This window comes from Aquarana catesbeiana, linkage group LG09 (genome assembly GCF_042186555.1).
Source record: "Aquarana catesbeiana isolate 2022-GZ linkage group LG09, ASM4218655v1, whole genome shotgun sequence".
Lineage (NCBI taxonomy): Eukaryota > Metazoa > Chordata > Amphibia > Anura > Ranidae > Aquarana > Aquarana catesbeiana.
This window is the reverse complement of record NC_133332.1, coordinates 196,371,384-196,396,358: the sequence shown is the minus strand read 5'-3', so window position 1 is coordinate 196,396,358 and position 24,975 is coordinate 196,371,384. Positions and strand designations below refer to the sequence as shown.

Sequence of the window (24,975 nt, the reverse complement as noted above, 5' to 3'; positions counted from 1 at the left end):
AATGGCGGTGATATAACAGGACTGCGATATTGCGGCGGACGGTCTGGGCACTAACTGACACTTTCGACACTTTTTGGGAACCAGCGACATTAATACTGTGATCAGTGCTAAAAATATGCACTGTCTCTGTACTAATGACACTGGCTGGGAAGGGGTTAAACATCAGGGGCGATCAAAGTGTTAACTGAGTGCCAGTGTTTTCTAACAGTGTGGGAGGTGCTTTTATTAGGGGAAGGTATTGATCTTTGTTGCTGCTTTGCAGGAACACAGGATCAATGCCTTCCCTACTGACAGAACGGCACTCTGCCTTGTTTACATAGGCAGATCACCGTTCCGCCTCCGTACTGAACAATCGGCGGGTGCCGATGGACATCAAGTTCACGGTACCTGCCGATCAGCTCCCGCTGAGTATAATCACAGTGAGAGCAAGCCGCCAGCGCCGCACATTTGCACCCACTATAAGGAAAACCTGGATCGCGTATATACGTGATCCGAAGCCGGGGTGCTGTCCTGTAGCAGTAAAATTGCTATAGGTGGGACCTTAAGTGATTAAAGTCTGGTTTGACCTTTTCATCAGATTTTATCTTATACTCGGCGATGTACTTGGTGCAGACATTTCTGTGCAGGTTTTTCTGGTGCAACATTTTTTATGTATTTAACATCAGAATGACTATTTTGGTCAGTATGTTACAGTATAGGCTTATATAGCTACTGATGCAAAAGCAATATTTGTGTTAGCACTATGCCTTTTATATGATTATATTTACGGATTAAGTTATGGATCGAGGGTAATGGTGAGAATGGGCTTTAGCCTAGAGGTTCAGTTGAGGGTGAAAAATTAGAGTATAGGTCAGGGATAAGAAAAAGTATAGGTTTAGAAGTTGTTGTTTTTTTATTTTTATTTTGTCATTGCAATATTTTTAGCAAAGATTTTAGACACAAACAAATTAAGGTCCCCACAAAACAATATTTTGCGATGGCAATATTAGTTTGTTGTTTTGTGAGCTTTCCAAAATAGTATGAAAGGTGACAAAACAAAAATGACATTAATAGTGTCTTGGAATGACCTGCTGTGTTAAAAATAGACCAGCACACTGATAGTGTCCGATCAATGCCTCCAATCTTAGAGGATGCCTCCTGCTGGACTTGGCAAGCCTTTCTCCTTAGTGCCACATGACTCCATTTGAGCTAACAGTCTTCAGATGTTCAGGCCTTTATGTAAAATGAAATAAAAGTCCTTTGATTTTAATGCATGATGGGAAATTTAACGCTAGTAGAGAAAGATTTGGAAAGTGAAAGTCTTTCCTGACATAACATTTTTAGTAATGGAGCATTGTAAAATAACATTTATTGTTACCATGTAATTTTCAGAGTTCATCAATGTTGTCATAATATTACTGATAACTATTTGACAGTGACAGATAGGATCAAGTGATTTGGGCTGTGGATGTACTACTGTATATAAATCTTGCTAGTTATGTTTCTTCTCAAAAGGTATCTTCTTCCCCTGAAACACGCTCCTTCTGGACTGACAGCATTGTACTGTGGCTCTGATATAAACTTTATGTCTTCTGCTGGTTGGCATCCATTCTTTATTTGATTTCTTTTTTTTTTTAAGATTTTAGGTGACAATGCATTTAACAATGTTAGAGGCCGCTACATACAGAAGAATTTAAAATGACAATATACAATACTTAAAAAATGGTTTAAAAGTAAACTAGTAGAACAGGGTCTAGAAAGGAGTTACAGTGAGCACCAGGATGGATGGCAGTCGGTTAGAAATTGATAGGTGGAGATGGAGAGGGGGAAGGCCCTAACTACCAGGTTTTAACAGATATTTCTAATCATATTTGATTTCTTTGGACGGAAAACTGAGAGATTTTGGCACCATGGTTGTAATTCTGCATTTTTTTTTGCGGGCATTGTTAGTTATCTTAGGTACAAGATTATGTGGGTAGTCCGGTAGGAAACTTCTCACTCAATACTCTTCAGCAGTGTTGGTCAGTTGTAACATTTTTAGGTGAGAAATGCAAGCTGTGGATCAACACCTGACATAAATTCTGGAAAAGATGTTTAAGTGTCTGATTAATCATTTTCTATTGTCTGCTAGATAGAGGGGATCCTGGGCTAAAGGCCCATACACACGATCGGACTTTTTGACAACAAATATGTAAATTAGCTGTTTTAAGGCAACATCCGACTGTGTGTACGCTCCATCGGACAAATTTTTTCTGTTTTCATCAGACAAATGTTGACTGTGCGAACAGACAAACTTCTGTCTGCAACAAAAGTCCGACATCGGCAAGTCCGATCGTGTGTACACAAAACCATCGGACTTTAGTACAAAGTACAAACACGCATGCTCAGAACCAGTACAAAAGATCAGACAATACAGAAGTTGACCAAAGGGTGGCGCCGGAGAATTGAACTTCCTCTTCTGAAGTGTCGTCAGTACATTGAAATGTCACTACGTTCGTGTTTGTTGCCTAAAAAGTCCTGCCATGTGTATGCATACCAAGTTCACGGCCAATGCCCTTTGTACAGAAATCCACTGAAAAGTTTGTATAAAGTCCGATCATGTGTACGAGGCTTAAGAGTAACTAGGACACTCTTGTGGAGAAACGTTTCATAGGAAACAATTTATTTTCGATTACTGAGTGTTGCAAATGCAAAGCTTAGTAAGCCTTATCTGGCAAGCTTCTAGATATTTTGGGGGGAAAAAAATCACTGTGAGCAAGCATGTATGTCCTTTAAAATTGAAGCAATTCACTGTTAGCTTATGCCATAGTTTGTAATACATTCCAAATGTCAATACACGCTCCATTTTGCTGGGTGCTTTGTTTCCTTGACAGACAATTTGTTCATTGTTTGTGTGTGGCATTGCTTGAGGAAACACTAGGCCAATAGTTTATTCTTATTATTGCTTGTTTAATGCCTCGATGAGTTGCATATACTGTATTTCCTTATGTAACAATAACAATAATACAGATCTGCAGCACATAGTGAATACTTCTCTGTCACCTGACATGGACAGGTTATAAACAATTGAGAGCAATGGTGCAGTGGTAAAAATTCCCCCAAAAAAGTAGATGACTTTTTTTTCTAGTATGATGCCTCTTTTATGCATCACCTTAAAATCATTGGGCTTATTGGTTTTGTAGACTGCCTGGAGTAAACTCCTCTTTTGTTTCATGCACCTCTGTCCTTACTACATGAGTTCCCTGTGTGAGCTGAAGTTCTTCACTTACTTGTTTTCCCAGAATAGGTATAGGATTTGTATGTGCAATAAAGGATGGTAGTACCATGATACATTATGATGCATCATGGTACAGTCTCCTTTTGTTGTTTTACCATCATTTGCTGTCTAGCATGTTCTTCATGAGTTTATTTAAAGCCTAGTAGGAACAAGTTCAGGTTTCCGTTAAGGCCTTTTGAATGTCTCCCAATTTGGGAGATTTTCTTTTACAAGCTGTCCCTCTGACAAAAGAAAGAAAGCAGTAGTTGCCAGGAAAAAAAGGCACAGACAACAAAAATAAATAAATAAAAACTGTCAAAAGGTCCAGCACCTCCTCACTTCCTTTTGTTTGTGCCTGTTGGAAATATTTCCCCATCACTTCCTGTCCTAACTGGTAAGGGGAAATCTTCCCAACAGGGAGGGCAATAAAAATCTAACAGAGGTTCTAACTGTTTCTAGCTCAACCCAAAACAAAATAAAAGGTTTTGGCTAGGGTTGGGCATTAATACCACCTTACGACATTGACCCTTATATTAAAGGTGGCTATTTTCTGAATCTCTGGGTATTTCTAAGCACCAGCTGCAGTCAGATATTGTTCATGTTCCCATCTCTTCCGTTTTTTTTTTTTTGGCAGAAAAATGTCAAATGATTTGGAGGTTTAAAGTATTCCTTGTCTAATCCAGCAACCTTTTCTAGCTGTGTTAATACCTTACTAGTAAACAGTATAATCTGAGTTTATTCACAGTTCAACCGTCCTTGCTTGCAGATGTCTGGCTGCAGATTCAAGATCAATTCTGATAAGCTGTTAGTGTTCTGAACTATTCACCATTTTCTGAGTCCAAGTAGTTTATTTAATGCCACTATACGTTTAAAGTAAAGCAACCACATAATGCTCTGTGTCTGTGATAACAGCCTTTTGTTTTGTGTTACCGGTTTACAGACTGTCATTTTATTTTCAATCTGTTCCTATAACTGTTGTTTATTATACCCATAGTTGTCTCACTTAAAGCAGAACTACACTGCATCTGAGCACCACAAACCAAAAACACTATTTAATTCTTCTATTTAATTCTATTTATTTTTTCATATTCAAAGCAAACACCCCATCTATTCATATCTCTATGCTTTATTTTGCTTAGAAATCACCTTAAAAAACACTGCTTAGCGTTTCTGGCCATGGCCATCTTCAGTAAGGGCAGATGATTCATGTAGCATTTACTTTGTGGAATTTATCTGCCCTTGGCTCAGGCATACAGGCAGGAGGGTGTACTTAGCTGAGAAGCTTCTGAAGTCTCCTGAGATGTACGGCATCATTTGCCTAGGCCTGGACACCAGGAAATAACTGAAAAAATGTAAAAAAAAAAAAAAGTTCAAAACAACCAAATGCTGTTACTAATGCTAACAGCATAAAGATTAAAAATGGTGAAAGTTGATTGAGAGAGTAAAGTTCCACTTCTTGTTAAACCCAAACTTTTTAGTTTTGGGTAGAGTGGGAAGGGTATGTGTCCCTATTGGAGCAATTTCTTTTTTTTATAGGAAATGAGAAGAAGTGTCTTGCATATACAAACAATAAATACAATGATTTCTGATAGCAAGATAAAGAGTTATACCTTCTGTTGCTTTATGTGCAACCTCTGGGGGAAATAATCTAACCTTGTTTCTTGTCCAAGTGGCACCCTTTGTGCCATGGAGGTGTGATAGGGTAAATGGGGGATGACACACAGCAGTAATTAGAACACTTGGGCAGCACAGTAGTGTAGTGGTTAGCACTCTCACCTAGCAGCAAAAAGGGTTGCTGGCTCGAATCCTGACCACGACACCATCTGCCTGGAGTTTGCATGTTCTCCCTGTGCCTGTGTGGGTTTCCTCCAGGCACTCTGGTTTCCTCCCACACTCTAAAAAGACATGCTTATAGGTTAATTGGATCCTGTCAAATTTGTATATGTATGAATGTGAGTTAGGGACCTTAGGTTGTAAGCTCCTTGAGGGTAGGGACTGATGTGAATGTAGAATGTATATGTAAAGCGCTATATAAGTACCTGAAATAGACAAATAAATGTTCTAACCCTTCTTAATTGTCTCAAAATATTAACAAAGAAAATTGTGACTGGAGATGGGTTGAGGTTCAGGCAGCCTTGCCCTATGTATTGTTAAATTCTCACACCATCTTTTATTATTATCTTATAGCAAGTCAGCATATTGCATCCAGCTATGCACTGTACTACAGGTTACTCTAGGCTTACAATTTGCAGGTTTGCAGATATTAATTATGCTGTGTTGGGACATCCAGGAAATGATGAAAAGGATAAAGATGCATGCACATGAACACACCAAGCTAGCAGATTCAGAAACAAATGAACTTTTACAGGCCATGTCACTTAAGGTGGCCATAGGATCAAAATTTGGCAAGTTCAGCAGAGACCGGATGACTTTTAATCAGTGTGTGGCTGTTTCTGTTCGAAATAGTTAAGCATCAGATGTACTTTTGAATGGAACAAGTTGTAAATCGTCAGCCTGCATTCTTTTGTTCAACCTGCAAAGAATATATTAAGGTAAAAAAAAAAAATTTCAAAAACCTTCTGTAAGCAGTTCACCCCCATACCCCCCCTCCAATAATTACCTGAGCCAGATTACAATCCAGCGATGTGCACAACATCAGAGGCTCTCTTGGCTCTCTTTCTCCCCATTGGCTCCTGCTGCTGTCAATCACAGCAAGCAAGGAGGGAGTGGGTGGCAGGGCCAAGCCGAGCTCTCTGTGTCTAATGGATACACAGAGCTGGCTTGAGAGTGAGCACACACAAGTGCCCCTATAGCAATCGGAACATCTGCAGGAGAGGATTGGGGCTGCTCTGTGCAAAACCATTGTACACAGCAGATAAGTATAATTTGTTTGTTATTTTTTTTTAATTCAAACTTTACCTTTAGTGCTCCCTGCATGCTCTCAGCACAAAGACCAAGCTGACAAAAATGGCTCTCAGTCCTGAGTCAACATTGGTACGTTTCTGATCATGTGGCCACTGTGACAGCCAATCACAGTGGTCAGGTGATCACTTATCATTCACGGTCACCCTGGGCCTAGAAGCCATGGCAGGCAGGAAGGAGTTAAGCAATGCACATAATACATTATCCTTAGTACACAATATGCACAGATTAACCACTAGACTAACAGCTAGGGGTCTGCATTCAGAATATGAAGACATAGCTCCAGGAGAGGCGAGAAACAGTCATCTTTCATAAGTATTGAGAGAATGCAGTAGAGGTTGGGAATTTTGATTTAGACTTGCATATTATGCTGCTTTGTCAAGTACTGCCATAGCCTTGCTTTACTAGTCTTGCTGACCACTCCGTAGGAATTGACTGTTCATTTTAGAAAGGGAAACAAACAAAAAAGGGAATCTACAAATCACAAGGTGTCAAAGCGAGACCTCTGATAACCTACCCACTCAGTTAAATAAAGTGGGGCTCTATGGCCAAGAACAAAATGCATATACAAAGTAGGTAGACAGACAGAGCTGCCTAAGGCTCGATTCACACAGGGGCAACACGACTTCAGCGCGACTTTGCACGGCGACTTCAACGCGGCTTCAACACGACTTCAGCGCGACTTCAGCGCGACTTTAGCAAATTACAACGCGACTTCAAGTCACCTCCAGGACAGGCGACTTCGGCTGTGGCCAATCACAGGACAATCAGCTCTCTGGGAGGGAGGGGTTTGCCTGGGCAAACAAAATTTTTTGCCTGCAAAGTCGCTTGACTTTAGAGAGAGATCCGACTTGGAGGCGACTTCCATTGATTTCTATGGTACAGGTCGCCTACCAAGTCGGATCCAAGTAGTACAGGGAGTACGCTCTGAAGTCGGAGCGACTTCAGTAGTGTCTATTAAGACGCTCCCATTCACTGTCATGTGAATGTCTTTCTGGGGCGACTTGGGGTGACTTGAGGGGCGACAAGTCGGATCCCAAGTCGTCCCAGTGTGAACCGAGCCTCAAAGTGATTGTAAATCCTTGTTTTTTTTTGTTTTAAATAACAAACATGTCATACTTACCTCCACTGTGCAGTTGGTTTTGCACGGAGTGGCCCAGATCATTTTCTTCTGGGGTCCCCCGTGGCGCTATCAGCTCCTCCTCGTATCGTATAACCCCCTAGGAGAAGCGCTCTCCCGGGGGGATACCTTGAGGGCATGCTTCCGAGTCCAGCATTTGTGTCCATAGAGGCAGAATGCAGGACTCGGCCCTGCCCCCCAGCGCTGGCGTCATTGGGTTTGATTGACAGCAGCGGGAGCCAATGGCTTTGCTGCTATCAATCTATCCACTCAAGAGCCGAGAACCCCGAGCAGAGAAGGTGAGCACGTCTCCGCCGAGGGAAAGAACAGGCTCAGGTGAGTAAAACAGGGGGGGGGGAGCTGGGGGGCCAGGCACTGACAGAAGTTTTTTGACCTTAATGCATAGAATGCATTAAGTTGAAAATACACAAGGGTTTAGGACCCCTTTAAGGACCATAACCGTGAGCCACTGGGGTATGGTAACAAAAATAAATGGCAAATACAATCTATGAAAAAAAGTATCAAACTTTAATTCTGTACAAAAAATATCAAAATAGTAAATATGAAGATAGGAACCATCCACAATTTTAGAAAGGTCCTGCCTTGCTGTCCATGAATAAAAAGATCTGAGACTTCAAAGAAATGGCATTTGATTTTGGAAAACTGAGTCTGATGGGACTTGGGTTATTACAAAACTAATATGATTGTTTTTATATCCTCCATAATCTTACTTTCCAGTAGCATGAACTGGGCTTCTGAATCTAAGAAATCAATAGGAGGCAGTATTTTTAGATGGAGTTTGGGCAGAATAAAGGTCTAGCTTAATTTGACACTCTGATTACTTCTAAGTAAAAACTTATGCTTTCCCGTTTTTACAGATTGGACGCTAACTGTGAGGTATGGAGTGAGCCTCAGAACGATAAATTGATGGACAGCCAGGAAGATAGAGACTCTGCTCCACAAGCAGCCAACACCCTTCTTATTAATGGGATTACTGGTAAGTTTATTTACAGTATCCACATTTTCCATATTAATTTACTATACAGATAAATTATATGCAGTAATCCTGGGGAACCAAACAAATTCATTGAACACTATGGTTCCAGATAAGTACCTGCAGCTTTTCTCCCGCTCCCTATACCTTTTCTAAAATATGTTTGTTTCTTTCCTCCTCACTTACATGTAAAACTACTCCAAAGTGACAGTTATGTGACCCTTATAGCCCTTTATAGTGGTTGTAAAGGCACAATGTTTTTTACCTTTATACATTCTATGCTTGAAGGTAAAAAACCTTCTATATGCAGCAGCCCCCCCAACACCCACCTGAGCCCCATCTCGATCCAGCGATGTCCACGAAAGCCTTGTTCTCCGGGGACTTGCGCTCCTGTTTGGCTTTTGGTGGGAGCCATTAGCTCCCGCTGCTGTCAATCACAGCCAGTGAGCCAATTAGGAGATGGAGGGGCAGGGCTGAGCCACGGCTCCATGTGTGAATGGACACACACACAGAGCCGCGGCTCGGGAGCCAAGGAAGGAGCCAGGAGCGCCGGAGGGGGACCCCGAGAAGAGGAGGATCTGAGCTGCTCTGTGTAAAACCACTGCACAGAGCAGGTAAGTATAACATGTTTGTTATTACAAAAAAACCCAAGAATTTAAGCACTTGCCGACCACTGCATGCCGATATACGTCGGCACAATGGCAGCAGTGGGTAAATGGGCATACCTGTACGTCCCCTTTAGGAGCCAGGGATAGCAGGCATGGCTGTGGCTGTGCCCGCGATGCCTGCCGGTCTCCCGGCGATCGTGTCACGGAGTATCAGAACGGGGAAGTGCCTATGTAAACAAGGCATTTCCCCCGTTCTGGCTTGTGTCATGACAGAGATCACCGCTCCATGTCATCGGGAGCAGTGATCGCTGTCATGTGACTTGACCATCCCTCCCACAGTTAGAATCACTTCCTAGGACACACTTAACCCCTTCATGGCTGGCCCCCAGTGGTTAACCCCTTCACTGCCAGTGTCATTTACACAGTAATCAGTGCATTTTTAGAGCACTGATCGCTGTATAAATGACAATGGTCCCAAAATAGTGTCAAAAGTGTCCGATGTGTCCGCCATATTATCGCAAGCCTGATAAAAATCACAGATCGCCGCCATTACTAATAAAAAAAAAAAATTTAAAATAAAAATGCCATAAAACTATCCCCTATTTTGTAGACGCTATAACTTTTGTGCAAACCAATCAATATACGCTTATTGCGATTTTTTTTTTACCAAAAATATGTAGTAGAATGCATATTGGCCTAAACTGAGGAAAAAAATATTTTTTTTTATATATTTTTGGGGGATATTTATTATAGCAAAATGTAAAAAATAATGTGTTTTTTTCAAAATTGTTGCTCTTTTTGTTTATAGCACAAAAAATAAAAACCACAGTGGTGATCAAATACCACCAAAAGAAAGCTCTATTTGTGGGAAAAAAAGGACGTCAATTTTGTTTGGGTGCAATGTCGCATGACTGTGCAATTGTCAGTTAAAGCGATGCACTGCCGAATCGCAAAAAGTGCTCTGGTCAGGAAGGGGGTAAAATCTTTTGGGGCAGAAGCGGTTAATATCGCTTTAATTCTTTCCTCTAGGGCGGAAAAGAACAGTGCACACATGGCAAAACTGTGATGTGTGTGTGTCACTATCCAAGCACACAAGCCACTGTGACTGTATCTCTAGTGGTCAAGAGGATTAAAAAAGGTTTGACCATGGCCTTGTGCTAGGAGGAAGGGGGTTGGATTAAGCAAGGAAGTGTTCAACCCAGAAGCACAGCAGTGTGTAGTAGGGAGTCATGTAAGAGTTCATAGCAGGGAGTAGGGGGTGAATTTGAAAGCAAAAAATGACATTCAGTAAATGTCACCAGAGGGTCTTTTGTATGATCAGGGGATGACTTGTTTTAGACTAGAATACAAAATCCCTTTAAGAACTCTGTAGTGCTACCTTTTCACAAAAGAAAAGAAAAGAAATCTCTGTTTTCCTGCCAATACAGGGTAAATAAGGCTTAGATATGACTTAGAGAACACTCCCACACATAAATAATGTCATAATGGGTGTTTGTATACTAATGTCAGATAATTATTGATCAAGCCTATATTGAAATATAATTAGTTTACACACCTAGGGGTCCTTTCACTAAAATGTAGAGGCCATTAACAATCGTTAACAGTCATTCACTTGAATGGCTGTTAACGATCATTAATGGCTTTTGCATTTTAGTGACTGCATCCAACTGTGTATTGATGTTTATATACATTTATACAGTGAGCTGCATGGGGAACAAAAGCACTAAAACATTGCATCTTTCTCCCTGTTGCAGAGCCGCATGATCCTGTAGATGATGTGAAGTCCTATGATGCTGCAGATGCTTCTGTCACATTCCCAGCCTTAACACAGAAAGAACTCCATGCCTGTCACAGAGCATTGCCACCAATCATTTCCAAAGAGCCCTGCTTGCTGGGCCCTCCTTCCCCCCTGAGGCTATCAGATACAGCTGAGCATGTTAACAGTGATCCTTCAGCTCAGGCCATATCTCTGACAACCTGTGCTACCAAGGGCCTAAGTACTTGGTCTTTGCCCAGTGAAAGTGAAAAAACGCCTTTTACCATCATGGAGCCTGGAGCTATGTCAGCTTTGACTGGTGATTGTTTGATGCAACAAAGTCGGACCTGCTTAGGATGTTACATAGAAACAAAAGATGGTGTAGACTCAGAGCCTGGTGTCAGTTTGAAAATGGGAGATATAAGTAGAGACTATGACACTTGCCCTGTTACGGACATGGGAATTCAGTGCATGAGTACCGGAGACAGCATAAAATATGGTGATCAGCTGCTTTCTGATCAGCTTTTAAGCTTTCCTGTTCATAAATCTCAAGAGGCTGATAAAAGGGATCAAGACAAATCTGACAGTGAGACAGAGGACCCTACCCAAAAGAATTATTATGAGGGTCTGCTACTGGACAAATGTAATGGGGATGAGGCTCTGCTGTCCAATCCTAACCAGGAATGGGGCTATTTTGAGTCCTTCATTAGTGAGAGTAAAATTGAACTGTTGGACCTGTGTTCCAAGAATGAGCTGTCTGTTAATTTGTTTTCAGAAGAAGATGTAGACAATTACATGTTTGATGATGATGATTCCACGCTAGGTAGCGACGTGTGCTCTTTAAAGATCAGGTATGAATCATTTCAAGATAATGTAAGAGAAAAGACAAATGCTCTACAAGAAGATGCTCAATTTAATTTCTTCCCAAGTGTCTTCACAAATTGCACCAAGAAGGAAAGCAAAGTGTCCAAGAAAAGGGTAACAGACCCTTCTCAATTCAAACTTGAAGAAGGTGGAATATGGGAAGAAGATGAGGATGAAGATGAGGAAGGAGAGAGTGAGGGCATGAAATCTACCTTGAGCAAAAGTTGTAGCAATGTGGATGTGGTGCAGTATATTAGCACAAAAAGAAGTCACTTTTTGGATTCAGTAAATTCAGCAGAGGACTCTGGAGAGTACAGTGATGACAGCTCATGCAGTGAATCTTCATATGATGTACTGGGAGACATCAAGGACTGTACCAGATATCTATCACGTGAGCATTCTCACTCCCTAATCCAGCCAAATTATGGACTAAGGGCGAAAAGAAAAGTCAGGTATAGTGATGACTACTTGTATGATATGGATTCTCTGGAGAATGAGAAGGTTGTAGAAAAGAAAGAAGGTGCACCAGATGGACCCAAAGACGAAGATGATGATGACTGGTGCCCTAAAAAGCGCAGGAAAGTTTGCAGGAAGGAGCCACCAGTCATCATTAAATACATAATCATTAATAGGTTCAAAGGAGAGAAGCACATGCTTGTCAAGCTTGGTAAGCTTAATGCAGATGAGACCACAGTTACTCTAAGTGATGACCAACTATCAAAATTTCAAAAGCTTGCACCTCTCAAGGACTATTGGGAAGAGAGAAGACGAAACACATCAGCTTTGAATGCACAAAGAAATCTTAATGGCTTAGAAAACACCATTCCACCAAGGAAGAGAAAGGGACAGCTAGCAAACCGGCATAGATTACAAAGGATACAAACTATTGAACAACCACTGGGCAGGGAGATGCTTTCTTCTTATGATCATAGACAGGCATGCAGCAGTAAACATGAAGCCAGCCTTAATGACGTGCATACATTAGCCCTAGAAACTCCAAGCTGTGTAAATGGATTACAATTGGCTGACATTGCAGAGGTTGCCCCTGTGAGGTGCAGATCTTTAGAAAGGGAGCTTAAGTGTGCAGACAGGAAAGTTATAAGGAGAATCAAGTTTAAAAGTGAAGCTAGGTTAAAATGCAAACAGCTCAAACTTGAGCAAGCAAATGCCATTAATAATACAGAACCAGTGGAAAACTTCCCCACCATGGAGAACCAGGACTCCATAACTCTTCTGAAAGAAGAAACTGTTCACAGTACACCAGACTCTTCCCATCCTTCGCAGTGCCATGCTGATAATGAAGCTAAAAATTCTCCTTTTCTGCAAACCACCTGCTCTCCTGACAAGCCATTGCCATCTGCTCACATCAGCACCAATGTACCAGTTCTCCCTGGTGGATATCTACAGACACTCTTAGATGCATCAGACTCATCTTCTGGCACTGCTATAACATACTTTGCCCCTCATCCCTTGGGGCAGCACTCAGTTAACATCATGCAGACAGACAAACAATTCAGCTCACTACAACTTGCAAAAAGCTGTGTTCTTTCTCCCCCTTCAGAATCTGAACTGCAGCAGTCACCCCATCACTTAGAAATGGAGCAGAGCTTCCCAGACATGTGGCATGGCAAACCTCCTAGCAGCCAAGCTGAGTTTATATCAAACCTAAGGGAAGTGTCCATTATATCCGGAGATTTTTCTGGTTCAGCAGCTGTATCAGGTGCAGACATCACAGCTTTGGGATACAGTCAAGTTCATCCAAACAGCACTAAACAGCTGTACCACAAAACATACTTGCAAGAAGGTCAGATTCAGCAGGAGGACTCCTATTCGACATGTCATTATAATAGTGGAGATAGCCACTATGTGCTGCAGAGGGGCACGCTTAACACAGACAATGGAAGGCTTATTAGTTTTGATTCAGTAGGCTCATTGTCAGTTAGTTCTAGTAATTACAGCTCTTTAAGTTTGAAGTCTTGTGAAAAGGATGGGGAAGATGAAATAAGTGATGATTTCTTGGCCCACTGCAGCCCCAAACTTGTAATTCAGCAAAGCATTGACGAAATCACACCACTGAAGGAGTCAACTGATCTCCTTGATATCTCCAACTTCACCCCTGACAAATTTCGTCACTCATCACTTTCAGAGATGTCTCCACCTGATACGCCCAATCTTTCTCCTCAAATCACAGGTACAGAGGTGAAATCAGTAGGAAACCTTAAACCTTTTCAGAATGGTACCCAGGCAGTGCTTAATGGATTAGAAAAGACCAAATGGAACTGTACTGTTCTTCCTTCACAAGAGCAGATTAACAGTGGCTTTACACTAAACAATCATCAGTTTCAGTTTCATATGTTTAATGATGAAGATTCAGCGCCGGATAAAAACACATGTCTGCCAGGATTTGATGAGTCTTCAGTACCCATCCATGCTATAGGCAAAGCCTCAAAATCTAAAAAGAAACTTTCTGCCACCAAAAATGCAGGTGCCAACCAAAGCTCTACTCCAAAAAGTAGCAAGAAGAAATCCCCCAAGGCTAGCAAGGGGGTAGATAAAACACAGACAAAGGCCCCCCGGCAAAATGGTTCCAAGTCATCTAAGAAAGGTAAAAATGATAAAACCCTTACTGCTTGCAGTGGATCAGATCTACTGAAAACTGCTAGTCCTGATAAGCAGACCTCAACTGACTGTATGCAGATTTTTGGGCCTGGTTCATCCAAGGCAGGGAAGCCTCCAGCTGAGTGGACGCATGATAAAGGTAACAATTCATGGCCTGATGTTAAGGGAGGAAATGGCAAGAATATAATTGATGATGATCAAAGAGAGTTTGAGGAACCTTCTAACATTCTTTCTAACATAGCTTCTGGTATGGCTGATGTACAGAGGTTTATGATGGCTTCGATTGAGCCATTTTACAGTCCTATGGGTCACAGTGACATCCCAGATGTATTACTGTCTCCCGAGTCAAACAGTCTAAAATTGAAAACATTGAAAATTTTGGCTAGTACACCACAGGATTTTAAGAAGAAAGTAAATGGCAGCTCAACGGGGGGCTCCAAGAAGTCATCCAACAAGGGCTCAGGTAAGAACAATGCTAAGTTTGGAGTTTTTGACCCAAGCTGCTCACTAAGTTATGGAGGCAACCTTCATGCAGCCTTTTTTGATAAGAACTTTGGAAATCTTGGTATTTTAACCAATACTGTACCAACCCACAAAAAGCTGTACCGTCATAAATCAACATCTAAATCACTGCGTGATGAGAACTGTAAAGGTAAAAGAATAGACCAAGCACATAAGGACCCAATGGTCACAGCTGCATTTGAGAAACTGAGGTAATGTTGCACCAAATGTTGTCTAAAATGCATTTTTTTCTTTTCTTCACTTGCAAAGCCTGCTGGTCTTTTTTTTCTTTAGTTTGCCCTAAACAATTCTTAAAAAAGGCTAAAGCTGCATGTAAGCCACTGCCTTGCAATTAAAAAGAGGCTGCGCATGTCAAATGCTAACAAGCTACCTAAAATCACTGGTTCTTGACTAGGCCGGGTTTTGCAATGACTAACAACTAAAAAAAAAAAAAAACTTCTATTTTCTGCTATCTGGCTTCTTTATTTCAGAAATACTTTTTTGTGCTTCTTTGTTTCTAATGCAAAGATTTTCTTTATCAAACACCTTGTAAAAATTTTTAAAAAAAGTTCCAGAAGGAAATATATGCATTGAAATGCCACAATGTGGAGTCTAAAGGATTCTAAACACATATACTTCGATTCATATGGTCCCACAATGTGTTCTTCAGCTCCCCCTGCTGCACATTTGAAAAATCTGCATAGGAGAATCAAAATGCATATAACTGTTTAAAGCCCCACCTGTTGTATTGAGCTGATACAAAGCATTTTTTCTCTGCAGGAATTTAAGAATACATTCAAAGTGGAAAAAAAAAACATTTTGGATTTTTGAAAAAAAAAAGACATTTTTTTTTTTTTTAACTACATTGATGTTTATGTTTTGTTTCTTTTGAATATATGCCTTGTGGTTTGTTGATCTGTTAAGTGCTGAAATCCAGGGTTTACATTGTGATGATTTGTTGAAGGGCAGCTTAATCTGGTATTCTCTGTGAAAGACTGTTTTAAAGTCATACTGTTGTACAGTAGTTAATGCACTATTACAACCCACAAACTAAATGAAATTGTGCCAAACTCTGATCTGTGACTGTACATATTTTTATTATATATAATATATAGAATCAAATATATATTACTGCATTTCATTGGTGGGTATTCTCAGTCTGGATCTGAGCCTTTTACTCTACTGCAAACATTCCAAAATAAGCATACAATGTCACCAGAATTGTAAAGCACCTAACTCACTGGGTTCTAATGATTCATCAAACTGCATTCTCAACGTAGCAAAACTAGTGCCATATTTTCTTACCTCATCTTAGTCTAATTGCTAGAAACATAATGTTTTAAAATGTCTATTATGATATCATCTATATACCCGAGGAAGACCAAAGGTGACAGAAAATCGCTTTCCCTTCTTCTTATTTTATATTATAAAAACACTTCAGCACTAAAATGCAGAGCAATATGCTGCAAGACCCCAATATTTGATGTAATCAAAAGGGGGCATAGCTAATCACAACTACTGCACAAACATTTCATTCCTGATGCCAGTATTTTAAGTAAAAATGCTTCCTAAAGGCTTCCACACAGAAGGCCTTTTCAACCAACTAACGTCCTGTAGCCTCAATGGAGAGGCCACAGGGGTTTTCAGCATTTGAGCAGGCATGTCTATCCAGACTGGTGCAATAGACAGCATACACGTTTTCAAAGTTATTCAGCGCCCAAGAAAAGAATTGTAAAATATATATATATGACTATATACTTTAGAACAAACATGCTGCAGTAGATAAAATGATAAACATACAACATATAGATTTTAATCACATTTTGATGTTTACATTTTGTTGATCTTTTGACACTTTATGTCATTGTGTATTAAAGGGAAGTACCAGTTTTACGGAAAAAAAAATAATATCCCTCCAGGTCAACATTGTATTGATTTTAGAAAACTATATAGCAGATCATCACTTGCTTTTGTTCTGCAGATATTGACATAGCCCATACAAATGCAGCTGCTGAAAAAGAGTGCTAAGTGTGGGGGTCTGCTTATTATAATCACATGAACAGTCCCAGTGTTGTCATAGAAAAAAATGAACCAGGATTCCTTTAGACGTGCAGCACCTTTGCAAATATCTTACCAAAGATAAAATACTTAGTGCAGGACATTGCTCAGGCTCTGTGAAGACTTTTGGGAAAACCAGTGAGCCAATTACAAGAGCAAGGGGGTGTAAATGATGGTAAATTCCATTTACAAACTAAGCACTGTTTCCATGGTTGCAAAGAAGGGAAATTTGATATTTTAGCAAATCATTGCTGGTTGCAGATTGAAATGTTTAATAACATTAAATTACAAAATGATTTATGTAACAATTATATATGATCCTAGTCATTTTTTTTATATTAATTACTGAAAAAGAATCTATTAAAGGAATTTACCACTGTTATAGAACAATAAATTAATAAGTAAACCCATAGGAATAATTTTACAAATACAAGTATTCCTAGGTAACCCTATTGATGAGATACTCTATAGTAAATTACATGTTAGACAGCATATTAATCGGTTGTCTGCTTTATTAACACAAAAATAAATACAGACCTGCAAATATACAGACTTCTTCAGCTACATCAGCTGTTTTTTACCAGCTAGATTGAATGTGAAGAAAAAGCTTGAGCACCACGGAGAGCTCAAATCCACTGGTGTGGGTAAAGGAAGTGGTAATTGGCAAAGGGAAGATAACATTTTTTGGTTTATTAAATCTATCCCACATGTACAGTGCCTAGAAAGTATTTATATCTCCTAAAATTTTCCACATTTCGTCATGTAACAACCAAAAACGTAAATGTATTTAATTGGGATTTTATGTGATAGACCAACACAAAGTGGCACATAACTGTGAAGTAGAAGAAAAATAATAAATGGTTTTCCAAATTTTTTACAAATAAATATGTGAAAAGTGTGGCGTGCATTTGTCTTCAGCCTCCTTTACTCTAATACCCCTAATTAAAATCTAGTGGAACTAATTGCCTTCAGAAGTCAGCTAATTAGTAAATAGAGTCCACCTGTGTGTAATTTAATCTCAGTATAAATACAGCTGTTTTGTGAAGCCCTCAGAGGTTTTTGAGATAACCTTAGTGAACAAACAGCATCATGAAGGCCAAGGAACACACCAGACAGGTCAGGGATAAAGTTGTGGAGAGGTTTAAAGCTGAGTTTGGTTATAAAAAATTATCCCAAGCTTTAAACATCTCACATAGCACTGTTCAATCCATTATCCGAAAACTAAAAGAGTATGGCACAACTGCAAACCTACCAAAACTCGGCCGTCCACCTAAACTGACAGGCCGGGCAAGGAGAGCATTATTCAGAGAAGCAGTCAAGAGGCCCATGGTAACTCTGGAGGAGCTGCAGTGATCCACAGTTCAGGTGGGAGAATCTGTCCACAGGACAACTATTAGTCGTGCACTCCACAAAACTGGTCTTTATGGAAGAGTGGCAAGAATAAATCCATTGTTGAAAGAAAGCCATAAGAAGTCCCGTTTGCAGTTTGTGAGAAACCATATGGGGACATAGCAAACATGTGGAAGACGGTGCTCTGTTCAGATGAGACCAAAATGTAACCTTTTCAGCTAGAAGCAATACACTATATGTGGTGGAAAACTAACACTGCACATCACCCTGAACACACCATCCCCACTGTAAAACATGGTGGTGGCAGCATCATGTTGTGGGGATGCTTTTCTTCAGCAAGGACAGGAAAGCTGGTCAGCGTTTATGAGAAGATGGATGGACCCAAATACAGGGCAATCTTAGAAGAAAACCTGCATATGACTTGAGACTGGGGTGGAGGTTCACCTTCCAGCAGGACAATGACCCTAAACATACAACCAGAGCTAAAATGGAATGGTTTAGATCAAAGCATATTCACGTGTTACAATGGCTCAGTCAAAGTCCAGATCTAAATCCAATTAAGAATCTGTGGCAAGACTTGAAAATTGCTGTTCACAGACGCTCTCCATCCAATCTGACAGTGCTTGAGCTATCTTGCAAAGAAGAATGGGCAAAACTTTCACTCTGTAGATGTGGAAAGCCAAAAAGACTTGCAGCTGTAATTGCAGCAAAATTTTCCGATATTTATTTGTAAAAAAATTTGAAAACCATTTATCATTTTCCTTCCACTTCACAATTATGTGCCACTTTGTGTTGGTCTATCACATAAAATCCCAATGATATACCTTTACGTTTTTTGGTTGTAACATGACAAAATGTGGAAAATTTTAAGCAGTATGAATACTTTTCCAAGGCACTGTATGTATGTGCTCTTTGATATACAAATTATACACATTACAATCTGCCCATTCAATTTTTCTGCAATCAACTTTAGATTTACCAGAGCTATGTAATATGAGGACCTGGCTATTCTATCCAATCTATCGGTATCCAGTCAAGTAGGCCCTTGCAATACATGGTTGTTGGCAGATCTAAGGGAAATTGTACAATAAAATTGTAATGTGTGTGGTGAGCTTAAAAGTATGGATCTGCCCAACAGTGCTAAGTAAGGGATATATAATGTGAATCTGTATTAAAGGGGAAAACCTAGAAAGTAAGACTAAGGCTGTATAGTAGTGTGTCAATTTATCTTCATCACACTCTCCCACCACCTCATTCTACTGCCGCAGCCTTCCAAAAGCCCAAGCAAATGCTGACATTCTGAAATACCATACTGATATGAACTTGATAGCCCAACATGGCAGTAGCCTAGCCTGGCAATTGGTCATTAAGGCTATTGTGTATTAATATTGAGAGGCTGTAAGCTGTGTTTATGTCTTTCATTCCTGTTTCCTCAAGAAACAGGCATCAGATTAAGGTGAGGGAGAGCATGGCTAACGTTCAGTTGGTGTCGGTTATCTTATGGTACTTGCTGTACAGCCTTAATCTTGTTTTATATGTTTAAATAATTGTTTGCCTTAACATAAGATTATCCATATATTAAAAACTGGCCCATTTATTACTGCATGGAAATGACCTAGTTCCAAAGCCATAAAACCCTCCATATGTCAAATGTAACCAGTAACAAATGTCTTTATTTCATTATCACTTGCTGATTGCCAGGTTTTTGATTGATCTGCGATTTAATATGAAGGATGTATATTGCACATCATATTATGTATATGCAGACTTGATGTTAACACTGAAAAGGTCTATATGTTATACTGCTTTTGTATATACAATCTGACTGTGAACTTGCCTTTCTAATTTGATAAATGTTCCTATATGCAAACTTGAATTCTATTGTTAGAGGGCCATAAAATACAAAATAGTGATAAGAACTGCTAATAACATTTGCAGATTTCATCTGTTATCCTCTGCTAATTATATGTCATGTTACTGAAGCTACCTGCAGAAGCCGACTGTGTCACAGAAAATATGTTCCAAGGTATTGACAGTTTTGTTTCAGACTGTGGACATAATAATTACTATGCCCAGATCCTTCAGATCCTTTTGACTATACTTTTTCTTCTCAAGCCGCAGGAAAATCAGGATGCTTAGCAAGTTTATGTATTGCCTATAGAGAATACAAAAATCTACGCCAAATTCCCTATAGAATATAGGCATGAAAATCTAAACAGGCGATAGTTTTTCCAACTGTCCTTATTGCAAGAATACTCCTTACTGTTCTTACAAATTATTTTCCAGTTTCCATTACTCCTCAGCCTGCAGTCCCTTGATAAGAAGAATCACCTTAGGAGTCTCTTCCAGAATTTGTTACAGCCTTGCTGATATGTTATATAAGTTTCTTTTAACAATGGCTTATCTTCACGCAATCTTGTCCTTAATTTTATTATTTTACAGGTATTTATATAGTGCCAGAAATTTACACAGCGCTTTACATAGTACTTATTCACATCGGTTTCTTCCTTTAATTTCCATGCATACTTATGCCAGGGCCAATTTATACAGGAGTCAATTAAAGAGGAGGTCCAGCCCCCCCACACCAAAAGAATTAAAAGTCAGCAGCTACAAATACTGTAGCTGCTGACTTTTAATATTAGGGCACTTACCCGTCCTGGGAGCCCATGATGTCAGCACCCCAGCTGATTTTCCAATTGGCTCTCGAGTGCTGCCTCCGTCATTCTTGGTAATGGAAACTGGCAGTGAAGCCTTTCGGCTTCACAGCTGGTTCTCTACTGCGCATGGGCAAAGCGCACTGTGCTTTCCAACTGGCGGAGGAAGGAGGAGTGGAGCTGGACTTCCTGCGGCGAGGTCTACGGCGAGGTCTCCTGGAGGTGGGGAAAACAGGTACCCACTCCCCCATCTGCCTAGAAAGATGCCAAATGTGGCATTGGAGGGTCTAGAGGGAGCAAACAAGCGGGGCTTCCCCTTTTGGGTGGAACTGCGCTTTAACCTACCACCATTTTATTGGAGTGTGGGAGGAAACCAAAGTACCAGGAGCATACCCAAAAAAGAACACAAAGGACATGCAAACCCCATGTAAGTAGTGTCCTGGTCAGGTTTTAAAACAAGGACCCCAATGCTGTAAGGTAGATGTAATAATGACTGCAATACATATGACCATTGGGGACTCCAACTAGTGTATGTGAGGCACAACCAAGTACATCTCAAGAAAATGTGTGTGCCTAAATCCATGTGGTTGACAGGTCTTAAAACCTGTTCTATATGGAGACACTAGTTGGGCCCTGCTTAGTTTGATGGCAAATAATGACAGCCTTAGTGAATTTAACCATAAGTCGGTCCTGATTTTTTAATGCAATCTGGAATTTACTTACACACAGTTGTGATTGTAATTGATAGTTTTTTTTTATCTTCTAGGCTTATTTGTATGCTTTGTAACAAGGATGGTGATATATCTCTTAATAATAGGTTTACTTGATATTTTACTGTTGACTTAATCAAAGTTGGAGGAGTCATCCACTGGACTGCATGCCAGCTATATATAGTTCTTTGTATTCCCTTTTTTGATTTATCCGTTTGAGTTCATCAGAAAAGATTTCTATAATGTATATGATTTGCGAATACTGTATGCATTCTTAAAAAGCCTCACCAGAAGAATGCATTTTTAGATAATAGGATTTAAGGAATGGGCAGAACATAGGGCTAAATTGATTATTTCAAACACATTTCATCGAAATTTGTTATTAGCAGCTTAATAACGTAGGCAATATATGGCTTACACATAAAAAATTGATGAAGCTGCAAGTCTGACAATGAACAAGAACAGCAGACTGGTTAAATCTTTGTATAATTAAAGTGGTTCTAAAGTCAAAACATGTTTTACCTTAATGCATTGTATGCAATAAAGTAAAAAATGCTCCACTAACTGTCCTAGCCCCCCCTCCACCCCCTAAACACCAAAACACCCACCTGACTCCTCTCACCGCTCCAACACAGTCCTGGCTGCAGCACCGCTCCTTCACTTCCTGGTCTCGCAGGGAACGCAGGCAGAAGCGCTGTCAATCACACTCCTGTGATAAGGGAGCAGGGGCGTGCCTTAATGGCGCAGGTGCCCCCTTAGCACACAGCTTGCTGAAGGGAAATCTGGGGGGAGAAGGCGCAGGCAGTACTAGCAGGGAACTCCAGAAGAAGAGGTAAGGGACCGTTCAATGCAAGATCATTGCACAGGTAAGTATAACATCTTTTTTATTTGAAAGCAAACAATATATATCCTTTAGTATCACTTTAAGGCATTCTACCATTGAAGTATTATTGTAAAGGTTTGATGTCACATACTGTACACTCTATAAAACTGTCTCATTTAATACTCAAAATTGTATAAACAGCATCTTGGTTTGCCCATAATGTTTCTTTGTGGCTCTGACAATGACAACTGCTAGAGTTATAATATACAGCATTATTATTACTATAATTCCTAGGAGAACTAAATATGGTCCTCTTCTTATAAATTAGGGGACATCACCATACATCGCTTAAACCTGTGACACAGACTTTGTATTTTCAATGCAATATACATATCGGGGCATTTGTGCAATGCGTACGTGTTCTCCTATGTAGACCTTCTGTGTACATCTATTGTTTACATGTGTTATTTGTACTGTAAACTTGAAACATAAAGACATATACATGCATAAAATAAGCCTACAAAGTTAACTTCAAAATAGATTTGTGATCTTGTCTGCAGTGATACTCTCTCACTTAAATGCAATACACAAAGAATGTAGGTCAATAGGTTTGGGCAACAATAGGGTACTGTATAGGAGCAAAACAACCACAATAGCTAACCTCAGGATATCAACAGCTGTAGAGACGCTGAGTCCTCGCTATACTACTTTGTTTCGTTCAGAAATAAATAAAGTATTGCATGTTCACTGGACAATATCATACGTATAATTTTGAGACAAGGGGATCCTTCAAGAATAAGATATAATGTGACTACTGTTAAATTTGTATGGGTACCTCAAATCACTTACAAAATATCATACCTGGTCAGATTTTGCTGCAAGTTAATAAGAAGCTTCAATCAGTTCTGCAGAGCTAGCGCTGTCCTCACCCGAGCCAGTTTTTCACCAGTCTTTAGGTCCCTGGTGCCGGCATGTTAACTGTGGGAAGCCGGCTGTGACACCATGCAGCTTAACAGCCGACTTCCCACTGCACATGCACAAGTCGCACTGGAGTGTCTCAGAAGGTTTCAGGCAGGGAGGGGAGGAAAATTTCCGGTTGATCTGCTGCAGTGATCCAACCCAGAAGTGGGTACCTGGTTCCCCCCCCAAAAAATGTATTTCAAATGTGGCAGAGGAGGGGAGGAGGGAGATCGGAACCTCCCCCTTTTGGGTGACGTTACCCTTTCAGTATGAATTCTCATCATGCTAGAAAATAGAATGGGTCAATAAGCACCTTAGATAATTGCGATTCATATTCAACTTTAAATTTAGCCATGCACTAGTAGAATTTCATTAGAAAACGTCTGTTTTCGAAATGTTTATTTGATTTTCCAATGGTTAGTGTGATTCATGTCATCATTTTTATCTGTACTGACAAGGAAAATTGAAGAAGAGTGGACATTTTAGTTTATTTCTTATCTAATTGAACAAAATTCTAACCATGAATGTGATTCTGCTTCAAAATTACATTCCTTTCTGTCCATCCCAGAATTAAATAGGAAAATTTGCAACATTGTCATGGCAATCAAACAAAACTTTTCAGGACTTTCATATGAAATTTGTATAGTTACTGAATGCATTATTGAATACTCTAACAATGATCTTCGTGCAAATGTTTGCATGAAAATCTAACAGTATTTGGCCAATTTAATGCAGTAGTTGCTGGAATTTAAATTCTTTATTAATTTTGGTTTGCACAGTAACAGTGTCTCTGGTACTTTCTGAACTTAAACTGGTGTCCATCCTATTCAATAGCCCTTTCTCCCCATCCACTTGGAAATTCCCCTATATAGCACAGGAGGTGGTGAGAGCTTGCTTCTGTTCTTACTACAGAAGACAACAGATTACTGTTGACTCCTTTAAAAGACTGCAAAAAGGACAAAGGAGGGTGCAAACGCCTAGTGCAGTGATGGCGAACCTTGGCACCCCAGATGTTTTGGAACCACATTTCTCATGATGCGCATGCACTCTGCAATGTAGTTGAGCAACATGGCATATGTAAGTTCCAAAACATCTGGGGTGCCAAGGTTCGCCATCACTGGCCTAGTGCATTACCACCACCATTTTTTTTCTAATTTAAAAGCCAAAAACAGTCTACTTGTTAAAAAACAAAAACATACTCACAAACATGAGAAGGTACAAGCATATCTGAACACAACTCCAGCTTAGAGAAGTGCATGAGCTCTGAGAAAAGACCTTCCAACCACAGTATTTTGGCATTTCCCTAAGCTGGAGTGGTGCTTAAATATGCTTGTACCTTCTCATGTTTGTGAGTATGTTTTTTGCTTTTACATTTATTCAAATTGGTGGTGGCAATGCACTAGGCGTTTACGCCCTTCTTTGTCCTTTTTGCAGTTTCCTTTGGAGTTTCTCCACTTATGGAGGGCATTATCGCTTTTAAGTACCACATGTACACCATTTGATGTGGAATTGAGTGAGCACTGAAGTTTTATTACATTGGTCTTATGTAATGCTATCCACTAAATGATATTCTTGAGCAATGCAACCAATCTGCAAATAGCTAGCATTACAAGGTAATAAAGGGGATTAAGAAACAAATATAATGAGCAGCCATAAGCAGCACAAATCTGTTTTAATCATTTAGATACTTCAGTTTGATTTTAGGCACCACTTCCTTTTCATCAGATCCCGCTTCTTTGCATTTTTGGAAAACATTACATTGTGAGACATGAATTAGAAATTCGAAAAATGCTTCATGCAC

The 24,975-nt window shown here is 40.0% G+C and overlaps 1 protein-coding gene across 1 annotated transcript in view; it reads left to right on the top strand.

Annotated features, from left to right (window-relative positions):
- Window positions 1–17,472, top strand: part of NEXMIF (neurite extension and migration factor) — a 525,801-nt gene extending 508,329 nt beyond the window's left edge. The window contains exons 5-6 of the mRNA XM_073599497.1: window positions 8,156–8,274; window positions 10,634–17,472. Of these exons, the coding sequence (XP_073455598.1) occupies window positions 8,156–8,274; window positions 10,634–14,835 (4,321 nt within the window). The 3' untranslated portion in view covers window positions 14,836–17,472. The remainder of the gene's footprint in view (window positions 1–8,155; window positions 8,275–10,633) is intronic.
- Window positions 17,473–24,975: the final 7,503 nt, after the last annotated feature.